Source organism: Quercus suber, unplaced genomic scaffold, assembly GCF_002906115.3.
Source record: "Quercus suber isolate HL8 unplaced genomic scaffold, Cork oak 2.0 scaffold_348, whole genome shotgun sequence".
NCBI classification, from domain to species: domain Eukaryota; kingdom Viridiplantae; phylum Streptophyta; class Magnoliopsida; order Fagales; family Fagaceae; genus Quercus; species Quercus suber.
This window is the reverse complement of record NW_027069800.1, coordinates 689,826-702,910: the sequence shown is the minus strand read 5'-3', so window position 1 is coordinate 702,910 and position 13,085 is coordinate 689,826. Positions and strand designations below refer to the sequence as shown.

The following is a 13,085-nucleotide window of genomic DNA, read 5'->3' as shown; positions in this document are numbered from 1 at the left end:
GGGGGGGGGGGGGGGGAAACCAAATGAATCTCTTATTCACACTTAGCACAATATAATAAACGAGTTTGGCATCCATTTTTGAGGTGAAAACTCAAATCAGACCTCAGGGTCTTGGACTCGAAGTCCATGGGTGTGCCACATGGAAAACACCTGCCACCCTTTGATTGCTTCATCAAAGCTTCCCTCTTCATTCAGGTCTGCCTTCCACAGTGTCAGGTGTGTCGATGCCTTGGCCAATTCCAACAAATGCTTTACCTTCTTCATATTTTCTAAAATCAATACACAAAAAACCCCCAAAAAGGGGAAAAAAAATCAGAATTTATGCATCAATAGAAATTTCTAGGTATATAATTCGATATATAGTAGCCTTCTCACAATGTATTAGTTGTGTATGGTTTAAGTTCAAGTCAAAACAACATGATTTTAATCGGGTTTGTTCATTTTTTCTTTTCTTTTTTTACCCAACAATAATCTAAGCACTAATTTTAAGTTATTACTACTAAGTAACTCCTAAAATCAAATTTGAACTGAAAAATATATATATATATATATATATATATAAAAGAACATAAGAACAAACAAGTAAATTCAGATAGTCTTTTAGAAATGAGATTTGGTCATTTTCTTCTCTCAAAAAAAAAAAAAATTGGTCATTTCATTTGTTTTCGTTGCTACACATATAATGTTAATGTGTTCCCATTGAATAAGCTCATTAAAATTTTTAAAATAAAATTGACAATGGTATAATTTAAATTACACTTCTTCCCTAAATAAGTGAAGAACTTGGTTATGGATTTTTAAGAGATTTTAACTATGGCCCGCTTAGATGTTAACTCTTTATCACCAATCAGTTTTTTGGTGTAAGCGGAGATTAAACCCAGATCTCTTATTCAACCATTCAGAAACTTTATCAGTAACTTGGTTATGATTTAAGTCACCATGCATGTGTTAAGTTAACATGCTTTTTATTTTATTATAATATATATATATATATATGTATATGTATATAGTTTTATAAAATTCTAGATTTCTTGTTTAACAACAAGAAAATTTATCTATTGAGCTAACTATAATCCAGGTAAGTTAACATACTAATTAGTGTTTTCTCATTATAGAATATGCATTTCTATGCAGCAATAAAGTTATAATTTATTTTAAGGAGCAAAACCAAATATGAATAATAAAGTATTTAATAATTAAATAAATTTTAATTAATTAGCTATATAAAAGAACTTTACTTTTCACTACTCATCTTATATCAATAGTTTGCTTATTCTGTATTGATTGGAATCCATTTAGACATTGATTGAATTACAACCTCATTCATTATTTAAAGTAAAAAATTTCTTTAAATTATATTGTTCAAGGATATTTCATAAATCATTTAAAAATATAATTTCTTTAAATGATTTAGTCTTTGGCCATTATTTTATTTTCTGTTCTTGAGAAATCTTAGAAACCCAATAGGCAAATAGTGTGATGGATTGAACTTGAGACTCATAGTTTATTTTTATTATTTTATAATTAGATATATAGTTACGCTAGGAGATGATGGTTTTGAACCTTGAATGTCATGAACTTACCAATAGATGCCAATCAGCTGAGACCTCTCAATTTGGTAAACAAAAATATGATTTCTAGCTATTAAAAACAAAACAAAAATACAATATGACTTGGTTGTGTTAATATGATTCATGGTTCCTAAAGAAATAAATATTAACTAAAAATTTGAGCATATTTGGTGCTAACTTTAACAAGTAATGAATTAAAAATCAACAATAAGCGAAGATAAATTTAATTTCGCGAAAGAATTATGGATACACAGTTTATAATTCTTAAACAAGTGACTCAATGCTAAGAATTTATTGAAAATAAGCTTATTACATACATGACTTAATTAATTCCATAGAAAAGTAATTTGGTGACTAAAATCATTATAAAAAGAATGAATATAAAACATCAAAATATTTACAAGGAGTTCATTATAAGTTTTTTTTTTTTTTTTTTAATCTTTTTGCATAGTTTCTTATACGTTAAACCCTTAAAATAGAGCAAAATTTTCCACACAAATAAATTTATAATAAAAAGAAATACATGCAATTAATTAAATAGAGAAAATTAATTAATAAAATACTATATGATAAAAGTTAGATCTCATAAGTCATAGTTACGTTGAGTGGTTGTTTTGTCTTTTTCATAATGATTATACTCTTTTGGTATTAAGTGACTATCCTTTATTACTTATTTTGGTAAATTACATAATTCCCCTATAGTTTCTATTTGTTTCAAATTAGATCCTAAGTTTTTAAAAAACTTCAATTAACATCATGAGCTATTTTTATCATTCAATTCACGTCATCAATGAGTCACTATTAATTAAAAGAAATAGTTTCTCAAAAAAAATTAAAAGAAATAAAAATTCAAATAAGTTGTAACTAAAAACTATCTAAAAAAACACTTCCATGCAAAATTATATGACCTCTAATATAATATATGAAATTTGTGATAATTATCAATCATTAAGTTTTTATTGCCAAGATTCTCAAAAAAAAAAAAAAAAAAGTTTTTATTACCAAAGCATTCACAATAAATTAAATAATATATAAGTTCGAGACCCACTCAAGGTCTAGGCCTAAGGCCCTTCTCCCCTAATTTTTTTTTAAGATCCCAATTACATAAATAAAAGGTCCTTAATTTTGTATAAAAAAAAGTCCCAAAATTCGAAAAATGATCATTTTTTTTAAAAAAGAAAACAATAAATAAGTATATTTTGCATTCTTTTCCCCACCTCCAAGAAGATCCTTGAAATATTTTGTCAATAGAAACTCAACTCAATTAAAACCCTAAACAATTTAATTAAAAAATTATGCGTGTGCCTAATAATCATTGACAATCTGTTTTCTTAACAACTTGATACTTTTGTTTTTGTAAATCAATAAATGAAGTTGCAATAATATAATAAATTAGATTATATTGATCTACCCTTTAAAATTTATTTTATTATTGTAATATTATGATTTTAATTGAATCACTATTGTTAATTGTAATTATAGATGTTTCTTATAAAAATTGTAATTATAGATAATAGTATAAATGATTGGCACCTCTTTGTATTTCCAATGAAGACATTTAGAATTCAAATCCTCTCCTATCCATGGTAACTGTTAGATTATAAAATTTTTAAAGATAATTGAAAAAAATTAATTAAACCAAAACGCAAAACCTTAATTAGTATTATTGCATATATAAATAAAAGACAAATGGTTTCTATATAATATATATATATATAATATTAAATAATATTTAAGTATTATGGAAAACTCCATTTAAACTATTGTCTAAAGCCTTTAGAATGTATTGAGTTTGGTGGGTTTCGATTAACTCAACTTGTAAAAAAAATTTGTTGTTGAATAAAAAAATCTAGAGTTTGAACATATTTTACACCAAAAACCAGTCTTTATTTTTTGTTTTTGAGAAGATACACCAAAAACCCTTTCTTTAAAAAAAAAAAAAGAAAGTTTCAACCTATATCTTCCACTCCTATAATAGCTCTTTCATCATCAGATCAAGACACTAATTGGTTTTTGGTGTAGGTGAGGATTGAACCTTAAATTTTTTATTCAACTATTAAAAACTTTAAAAGTTCAGTTAACTAGAACCCACATCTAAAAATCAATTGATGTCTTTTTTTTTTTTTGAGAGAGTTTCAACTTATGACATCCACTCTTGATGATAGCTCTCAACCATCAAAGACTTTACTGGTTAAGCTAATTAAAACGTACATCAATTAATGTCTTAATAAGATGATAAATATCAATTATCATAGAAAGAACCTCACGTCTATTAATAAAAAATGAAAATAAAGTATTGTGTCGGTGGCTTGAATTGTATAATTGGGCAGGTGGATAATGTACATTTGGTCGTAGACTCGTAGGGTTACCAAAAAAGTTTTTTTGTTTTTTTTAAAGGTTTGAAAAGAAATGAACCTGGATCGCGCACGGTAGCTCTGACTGTATAATTGTGCTCTAGAAGTCTCATGACAAGCCATGATCCAATAAAACCAGCTGCTCCAGTAACGCAGACTGTTTTAGAAGTTGAACCCATAATAATTCTGATCAAAACAAAAACAATATATATATAATTTGAGGGGAAAGACAAGCTAGAAGAGAAATCAGAAATATAATTTGATGGGAAAGATTGTGCTGGGATGAATGGTTATATATATGTTAGAAGTATATAGTAGTAAACACGTATTATTTAGCCCAAGCTTCCCACACATGATCACCTGACCTGTTGGTGGTGAGGCGTGACGCCTACCACTTTGTTGTTTTCCTGCAAATATGTAACATGTGTGGCAGAGCCAGGGGGGCCAAGGGGGCAATGGCAGAGCCAGGCGGCAAGGGGGCAAGGCCCCCTGGCCCCATCAAAAAATATATTAATATTTCTTCTATTATATTATATAACACAATAAATACATTTAAAAATTTATAAATAAATGGTTAATAAATAGGATGGTTTTTTAAACCAAAACCAAAACCCTCTTGATATAAAATTTTTTATAATTACAATTTTCTAATGATTTTTTATGTAAATAAACCCCTAATAGATAAATAATATAATGAATATGTTATTTCATTTTGAATTTTCTTGCATTCAAATATTGCTTAATATACACATGAATGAATTGTTATTTTGCAAATTGATCTCAAATACTATATGTGTGTGTGTGTGTGTGTGTGTGTTCACTTGCATGTGCGTAAATGTGATGTCAAATGTAATTTTTGCCCCTCCTCAAGTCAGATCCTATCTCTGCCACTGTATAATGTAAATCGGCAAAATATATATAATTAAAATTGATTAATAAAATAGATAGTAAAATGTAAAAGAATACAATTTACTTTGTAAGCTACATCACGAGATTCATGATCACATAGTTCATATAGGTATAATAAAAAAAATAAAAAACAAAGATTATAAAATAAGTAGCATTATGCCCGTGCGATGCACGGTTTAATCAAAATTCATATGTAAATAAATTTTTTATTAATTTACTTAAAAATAAATGAATATTTTACTTTTAAGTTATATAATGAATGCATATTGTGTGAGACTAAGATATCATAAAATACACACACACACACACACAAACACACAATAAATAATTGAATGGAAGAGGGTAGAAATACCTTAAAATATATAAAATAATTTCAATAATCAGTGCTCCTTTTTTTTATATATAAATGTTTTCTTTTAAATAAGGATTAGATGGATCAGATGAAGAATTTGAATTGTAATTAAATTAAGATATTTATTAACTTAGAAATTATAGGAGAAGAAAAATTATATATTTTTAAAAAAATCTAAAAGTCTAAAAAAATTTCTACAATATAGTGCAGTCACTTGGCATAACCATGACTTCTAAGCCTAACTTTTATTATATAGTATATGATTTGAAATGAATAATAAAATTAGTTTTACTATAAACATTTTAGTGATAGTAACTAAAAGTTTGATAGTGTATCCATAGCATAGTTTTAAAAATCGGACCGGACCGGCCGGTTCGACCGGTTAAACTGGAAACCGATCGGTTCAATCGAAAACAGGCCTTCAATTCGGTCTCCTTATGGCAAAAAACCGAAAATAGCCTAAAAATAGGTAAAGAGTGCAAACTGGCCGGTTCAACCTGAGAACCGAAAACCGGCATGGTCGAACCAGTTTTACTCCTCAAAATAAACTACGTCGTTTTTGGCTTCTTGCTCCTCAAAATTAACCTTAAAGACTCATGCCTAACTCCTAAACAGTCTCATCTGTCATCTCACGCCTCACTCTTTGAAAGCAAGCTCTCTCAAGCTCTCTGCCTCTCTGCCTCACTCAAGCTCTCTCAAGCTCACCCTCTTTGAAATCTTGAATATCCCTCACTCTCATAGTCTCACCTCTGAATTTTTTTTTTCCCTTCTCATCATTCCTCTCGGCGTCTAAAGCTGTGTTCTGGTTTTTTTTTTTCCTTCGCATAATCGGTCTTGCCCTTGCCCTCTCTGCTCTCTACTTCTCGGCGTAAGGTAATATTCTTTTCTTTTGATTACTTCATTTTGATTTTGATTTTCTTGATTTTTTTTTTCATTTTCTCTCGACTTCATCAGGTAATGTAATAATTAATATTCTTTTCTTTTAATTTTGATTTTGATTACTTGATTTTGATAATTTTCTCTCTGGTGTTTTTTTTTTTTTTTTTTTTTCATTTCTCTTGGCTTCATCTTAGATTCTCAGTTTATGTTCTCAACTTCATCTCAGGTTCTCCTTCCATGACTTCACAGATAGAGTTCTCAGTTCATGTGAAGTCATTCTTTGATAAGTCACGGGTTTTAATATTCTGTAATGTTCATGGGTTTTGCTTGGCTTTAATAAGTCACAGATAGAATTCTTTAAAAAGACTTGTTTGGTTTGGACTTGTTAACTCTGATATGAGATGGGTTTTGCTTGGTTGTTAATTCTTAATCTGTTTTTGTATTGCTTAAACATAATTTAGATGACTGGAATATTAGATTATGAATGTAATTCTTTGATTTTTATTTTTGATTTCCTATAAATTTCTTCTTCCTTTTTTTTTTTTTTTTTTTTTGGTTGTTGGGGTAAATTTCATTATTATAGTTGATTTTTGAAGTTTTTTGACTTTGATATCGGTTGGGTTTTGCTCAATCTAAATCTGGGTTTTATTTGAAAGTTAATTGAGGATTGGAAAATTTTTGTTTGCATAATGGTTTCTTCTGAGCTTAGGCACCTTATTATTTATTGATTTACATGCTTTATTTCAATTTGTTTTGCTCCATTCTAGGCACCGTATTATTTATTTATTTACACCCTGCTTGCATAATTGTTTTTGAATTTTAAAGTTAATCATTAAGTATCATCAACAACCACTATTTGTTTAGTGTTTTATTTTCTGTTTGTTGTTAAACTTAGTAGTTGTTTGCCATTTGGATGTAAATGTAATGACTAATGAACTTATTTATTTGGTTTTGTTGAAAGTTTATTATGTTAAAGATGATTGTTTTGTAATGTTATTATGTTGAATTCTTTAAAAAGATGTTACATACTTATATACTTGTATTTTTTTTAAAGGAAACATATTTATTAGGGAGAATTACAATTTACCCACCTGTGGTTTGACCCGATTTCTATGTGCCTACCCGTGGTTCAAAGTTTTACACTTTGCCTACTTGAGGTTCTCACCGTGAGTGTGCCGTAACCTACCTCTGTTAAAAAAGAAAGGTAAATAAGTCTTTTTACGCCCATTTTATATCTCTCTCCTCCCAAACAAGAAAAACAAAAAAAACGAAAGAAAAAAAGGATTAAAATATGGTATAAATTTCTCACCATTCACAAACAGAAGAACACACAAACATGAAGAACATGCGTCCAGAAAACTAATACATATCAAATCAAGCAATACCATCAAACATAAATCTATCAAAATACAACCCCAAAATATAGCACAACATTTGATCCCAAGAACTTAAGAACAAATGAATTCAAACCCAAGAACTTAAGAACAAACGAATTCAAATCAAGCATATATACAATCCCAGGAACTTAAGAACAAACGAATTCAAATCAAGCATATACACAATCCCAGGAACTTAAGAACAAACGGATTCAAACCCAGACATATATTTGAAACCCCAATTTCAAATCCAGACTTCTCAAACCCAGAAAAATTACACTCAAATCAACCACTCCAATAAGAACAAACGAATTCAAATCAAGCATATATACAATCCCAGGAACTTAAGAACAAACGAATTCAAATCAAGCATATACACAATCCCAGGAACTTAAGAACAAACGGATTCAAACCCAGACATATATTTGAAACCCCAATTTCAAATCCAGACTTCTCAAACCCAGAAAAATTACACTCAAATCAACCACTCCATGGATCTCAATCCCAAGACCCACGGACCCAGGTCCACCCACAGCACCATGACCCCACGCGAGTGGTCAAGCTTGACGGCAGCTTCGTCTTTCACCAGAGGCCACTAGATCTCATCGGCAGCACGGGCGAGGACGGCAACGACATCATTGCCCTGGCGGAGACGGACAACTGTGAGATCGCCGGGGATCTTGATGAGGACCTCACATTCATCCCCGACGAGATTGTCTCCGCCAGGGATCTCACAGTCATCCTCTTGCCATTATCGGCGTCATCGCCATTCTCAACCTCAACGCTGTAGTGCTTGTCGATGAGGTTGAGAATAGCGCCGGTGATCTTGATGAGGACCTCTTCGATGGCCTTCAGCGGAGCCGTGGGTGAAGTTTGGTGGCCGATTGTGGGTTCTGGGAAGAGATCTTGGCCATTGTATATATGCTTGATTTGGACACTTTCCTTGTATCTTTTCACCAATACACACCAGATCACACTTTCCTTGTATATATGCTTGATTTGGACAACAGATCACACATAAAAAAAGAAAAAGGAAAAAGAAAAATGGGCCTTATGTGTTGTGAGAGTGTTTATTGTTATGTCTTTAGTCTTTAGTCTTTATTTTAGATTAGCTTGATTTGTTAGTCTTTAGTGTTTATTGCTTAGTCTTTAGTATTTATTGTTTTTTGATCTTTATTATTTTGGGTATATCCTTCATGTTCTTCATGTTCAAGATTTGAATGAGAGTGTTTTGATCCGTTTTGGGGTTTGTTTTTTACTTATTCTGTGTTAGAGTAACGGAAAGTAGAGAGGTGGGTTACGGCACACTCACGGTGAGAACCTCAAGTGGGCAAAGTGTCAAACTTTGAACCACGGGTAGGCACATAGAAATCGGGTCAAACCACAGGTGGGTAAATTGTAATTATCCCTATTTATTACTATTGGTTTGTTAGTTTTAGTATATTAAAAAGTTATTAATTATTTATATAATTTAAATAAATAATAATTAAATTATTTATGACGTCACTGGTTCGGCTATCGGTCGAACCCTAGTCGGATCATAAAACCGGTAATTAGCTCATTTTTTGGTTTTTTCACCGTACCGATTTTTAAAACCATGATGTGTATCAAATGTCCTACAATTTTAAAAATATTTATGGTGTATAATAAGTTTTAGTCAGAATTAATAGTGATTCATTGAAAGTGTGAATTGAAAATACAAATGATTTAATTAAACCTTTTTAAAATTTAGAATTTAATTTAAAAGTACTTGAATTATCGGGGAATTATATAATTTATCAAAATCTTTAATTAAAGTTGGCCACTTAGCACAAAGAAGATAAAGCCACTTGGCATAATCACGGATTTTAAGACTTACCTTCTTTTATATGACATAAAGTGACATTAGGGAAAATATATTACACTTTGCACCATGTCATTACTTTTATTGTTAAATTAGATAGAAATTAATAGCACATGACTTACACATGATTTTTACTTAGGTGACATGCTGTTTAAAGTCCAAAACACCCTTTTCACAAACAATTAAAAACAAATGCTTTTTTTTTTTTTTTTTCCCAGGTCTCTCACCCAACAGCTCTTCCCCTCTCTCACGCCCATCAGCTCTTCTCCTCTTTCTCATTGTTCAGTTGCTCCTCTCCCCCCAAATCAAACATACAAGTTATCTCTAAGTCCAAAACAAAATCATCAACGGTACCAAAACGAAATATGATGTACAAGAAACGCTTCATAACACAGATCAATATGGTTCCGTTTTAGGTCTTTAGTTGTTGGGCCATGCTTGAAAGGTCGAATAGTTGCAAAATCAAGATCACATACGAACTGGGCCACTACGAGTTCAACATGACGAATAGTAGGAACCGATTAACCGAAGAATGAAGATTGAATCACTACACTATTAAAAGACTACACAAGTTGTATTAACAATCCCAGTCGTTAACTTGGTTCCCAAACTCATTAAGGCTTTAGTATCTACCTGGTTGACTGGTAAGCTGCTGAACATTATGTTTTGGATGCTTTTTCTATATCTATAATGCTTCAGCTACTATCTGGCCATGACGAAAATTAAGATGCAAGGCAGCCATGGAAGGTGATATAGTTTCATCAACTACTATGCTTAGAAAGGGTCCAATTTTGTTGGGTTTAGAGATAACTTGTGAGTCTGATTTGGGGAAAGGAGCAACTGGACAATGAGAAAGAGGAGAAGAGCTGTTGGACGAGAAAGAGAAAGACCTGGAAAAAAAGAAAAGAAAGCATTTGTTTTTAATTGTGTATGAAAATGGTGTTTTGGTCTTTAAACAATGTGCTACTTAAGAAAAAATCATATGCGAGTCATGTGCTATTAATTTTTATCTAACTTAACAGTAAAAGTAATGCTGGAGTGCAAAGTGTGAAAAATGTGATAGTTTGGGGTGCAAAGTGTGCATTCGAACGGTTTAGGATGCAAAGTGTAATATTGTGTAAAGTTTAAGGTAGTAAAGTGTAATTTCCTCCGATTTCAATATGTAAATTTGGATTTTGTTGATTAAAATCTAAGGACAAGGTGTATGCCAAGGTCGACTCCAGACCAAAAGACCATGCAATTCTAAATTAAGCTAATTTCACCATATTTTCAACTACTTTAATGACCTAGTTGGTTACAAGATCACGTTAGTAAGCTTGGCGCAAAAAAGAAGAAGAAGAAGATATATAAGCTTCTCTAATCGCAGCTAATTATGCATTTAACAAAGTAACATAAAAAGACGAAAAAAATCACAATTAAATGTGATGGTTTTTTAAAGAAAGATTTTAAATTTATTAAGATGGTTTGTTGTGATTTGTGATATGGAAGAATTATAACAGGTACCATGAGCTTAACTCGTCAACTCCTGCTTTGGCTGACGGGTCAGTCGCGACGGACGTTTATGGGCTAACGTAACGAAAGAAGGCATGCTGACTAGATCAAGACGCCGACGGGCTGAATGCTCTAGGTCTAACTGACGGCGATTCGAAGCGCCTGGGCTACTCAGCGAGAAGCTGACGCCAACTTGGCTGAAGGGAGAATGCAAGCTGACGGTTTCAAGGCCGACGGGTCTATGAAAACCATGACTTGGTCACCACGCATGGGTAATAGGGAAGTTGCTTGTATTCCACGCCCAGTATCAGAGTCTTATAAGGAAAGGATTCCGCAATCTACGCTCATAAGGATTCCTATAAGGAAAAGACTTCTACTCCAAGGAAGAGAGGTCCACCCTCTACTACTATAAAAACCCCAATACCCTCACAAGCCAAGGTACGCATAATTGACCCCTCTCTAGCACTCCAGAGTTGAAAGAAGTTCTAACTTGACCTTTGGAGAGTATTTGGCCGGCACCACACCGGTGCTCTCCGTTAGGTCCTTTCTTTTTTGTTGTGCAGGTGTCGTTTTGAGCGTACAAGTATCGTGCAACTCACTGGTGAGATTTTCGGCATCATCAATTGGCGCCGTCTGTGGGAATTGCGATTCAAGGATTAGGCCGCACTGTCATCTCCCGGACTAAAGGATTGCATGGTACTCACTCGCTCAATGGCGACTACTAATGACGTACAGGAAGAGGAACCACCCACGACTGCCCTCGAGAGGCAGGTTCGGACCCTCAGTGCCGCCGTGGAGCGTCTCACCAAACAGAACCTCGACTTGGAGGGACAGCTGTGCCAGAAGAATGCAGCACTAAATGACCGACCAGAAGATCAGGAAGGGACTAGCGCTCCAAACAGGAATCAGGACCACGCCCCAAGCAGACCGGAAAGGCAGCACGTGAACATGCCATCCATCACGGATGCGACTCCACCGCATATTGCCGCCGAGATGCAGGCAATGAGGGAACAAATGGAGGTCATGATGAATGCCCTCAAGGGACGAGTCTCCAGTGATCTTGACGATCTGGTCAATCGTACCGACTCGCCCTTCACTGTGGCCTTGAACTCCTACCCCTTACCCCACAAGTTTCGCATGCCGAGTATAGATAGCTATGACGGGGTGAAGGATCCTTTAGATCACCTGGAGACTTTTAAAACCCTGATGCATCTTCAGGGGGTGGCAGATGAGATTATGTGCAGGGCCTTGCCCACAACACTCAAAGGCCCCGCAAGGATATGGTTCAGCCGGCTGACGCCCAACTCTATCAGTACCTTTAAGGAGCTAAGCGCCCAATTCACTACACACTTTATTGGGGGACATAGGTATAAGAAGTCCATGGCATGCCTAATGAGTATCAAGCAAAGAGAGGACGAGACGTTACGATCCTACATAACATGCTTTAATAAGGAAGCACTATCGGTTGACGAAGCCGACGACAAAATACTTATAGCGGCCTTCACAAATGGGTTGTGGAAGGGCAAGTTTTTGTTCTCTTTATACAAAAATGACCCGAAGACCATGTCGGAAGTACTCTATAGGGCTACTAAATATATGAATGCTGAAGACGCGTTGTTGGCCCGAGAAGAGAAGCCGAAGAAAAGGGAAAGGCAGGAAGATGCGCGACCAGACCAAGGGAGAAAGAGGCCCAGAACAGGAGATCGAAGAGACGAAAGGCGCTCTAAGCCTCCGGGAAGAAGATTCACAAGCTTCACCCCGCTGACCGCCCCAATAGATCAAGTCCTAATGCAAATTAAGGACGAGGGGGCTCTGACCTTCCCTGGAAAACTGAAGGGGGATCCTAACAGGCGCTCCAGAGACAAGTACTGCCGCTTTCACCAAGACCACGGTCATGACACAGCCGACTGTTACGACTTAAAGCAGCAAATCGAGGCCCTTATAAGGTAAGGGAAATTACAGAAATTCGTAAGCAAGGAAAGAACGGATCCAGCACCTCCAGAACACCCTCCCCGTCGAGACAATGACCGTCCAAGACCTCCCGTTGGTGACATACGAATGATTGTAGGAGGGATCGCTACCAGGCCATCCAAGAAGGCTCGAAAGACGTACCTCCGGATGGTCCAAAACGTCCAGTTGACGGGTCCAGTGCAAAATGTAGCCCGTAGGGAAAGCCCCTTATTGGGTTCTCTGAAGAAGACGCGCGACGCCTTCACCACCCGCACGACGACGCGCTTGTTGTCAGCCTACGAGTGGGGGACTACAATTTGCATCGGGTGTTGGTCGACAATGGCAGCTCGGTAGACATCT

General features: G+C 34.3%; 2 protein-coding genes across 2 annotated transcripts in view; one reads left to right on the top strand and one right to left on the bottom strand.

The window, feature by feature from the left end:
• LOC111984643 (bifunctional dihydroflavonol 4-reductase/flavanone 4-reductase) overlaps positions 1-4,104 on the bottom strand; it is a 6,091-nt gene extending 1,987 nt beyond the window's left edge. The window contains exons 1-2 of the mRNA XM_024016260.2: positions 3,987-4,104; positions 103-269 (exon numbers count right to left, since the gene is read on the bottom strand). Coding sequence (XP_023872028.2) covers positions 103-269; positions 3,987-4,104 — 285 coding nt within the window. The remainder of the gene's footprint in view (positions 1-102; positions 270-3,986) is intronic.
• Positions 4,105-11,486: 7,382 nt separating this feature from the next.
• Positions 11,487-12,725, top strand: LOC136061750 (uncharacterized). The gene has a single exon (XM_065759962.1). It carries the CDS (start codon positions 11,487-11,489, stop codon positions 12,723-12,725), a length of 1,239 nt encoding a protein of 412 aa, XP_065616034.1.
• The last annotated feature ends 360 nt before the right edge of the window (positions 12,726-13,085 follow it).

Excerpts from the sequence above, each read along its gene's own strand:
- LOC136061750 (XM_065759962.1), top strand. The coding sequence starts at position 11,487 with ATGGCGACTACTAATGACGTACAGGAAGAGGAACCACCCACGACTGCC.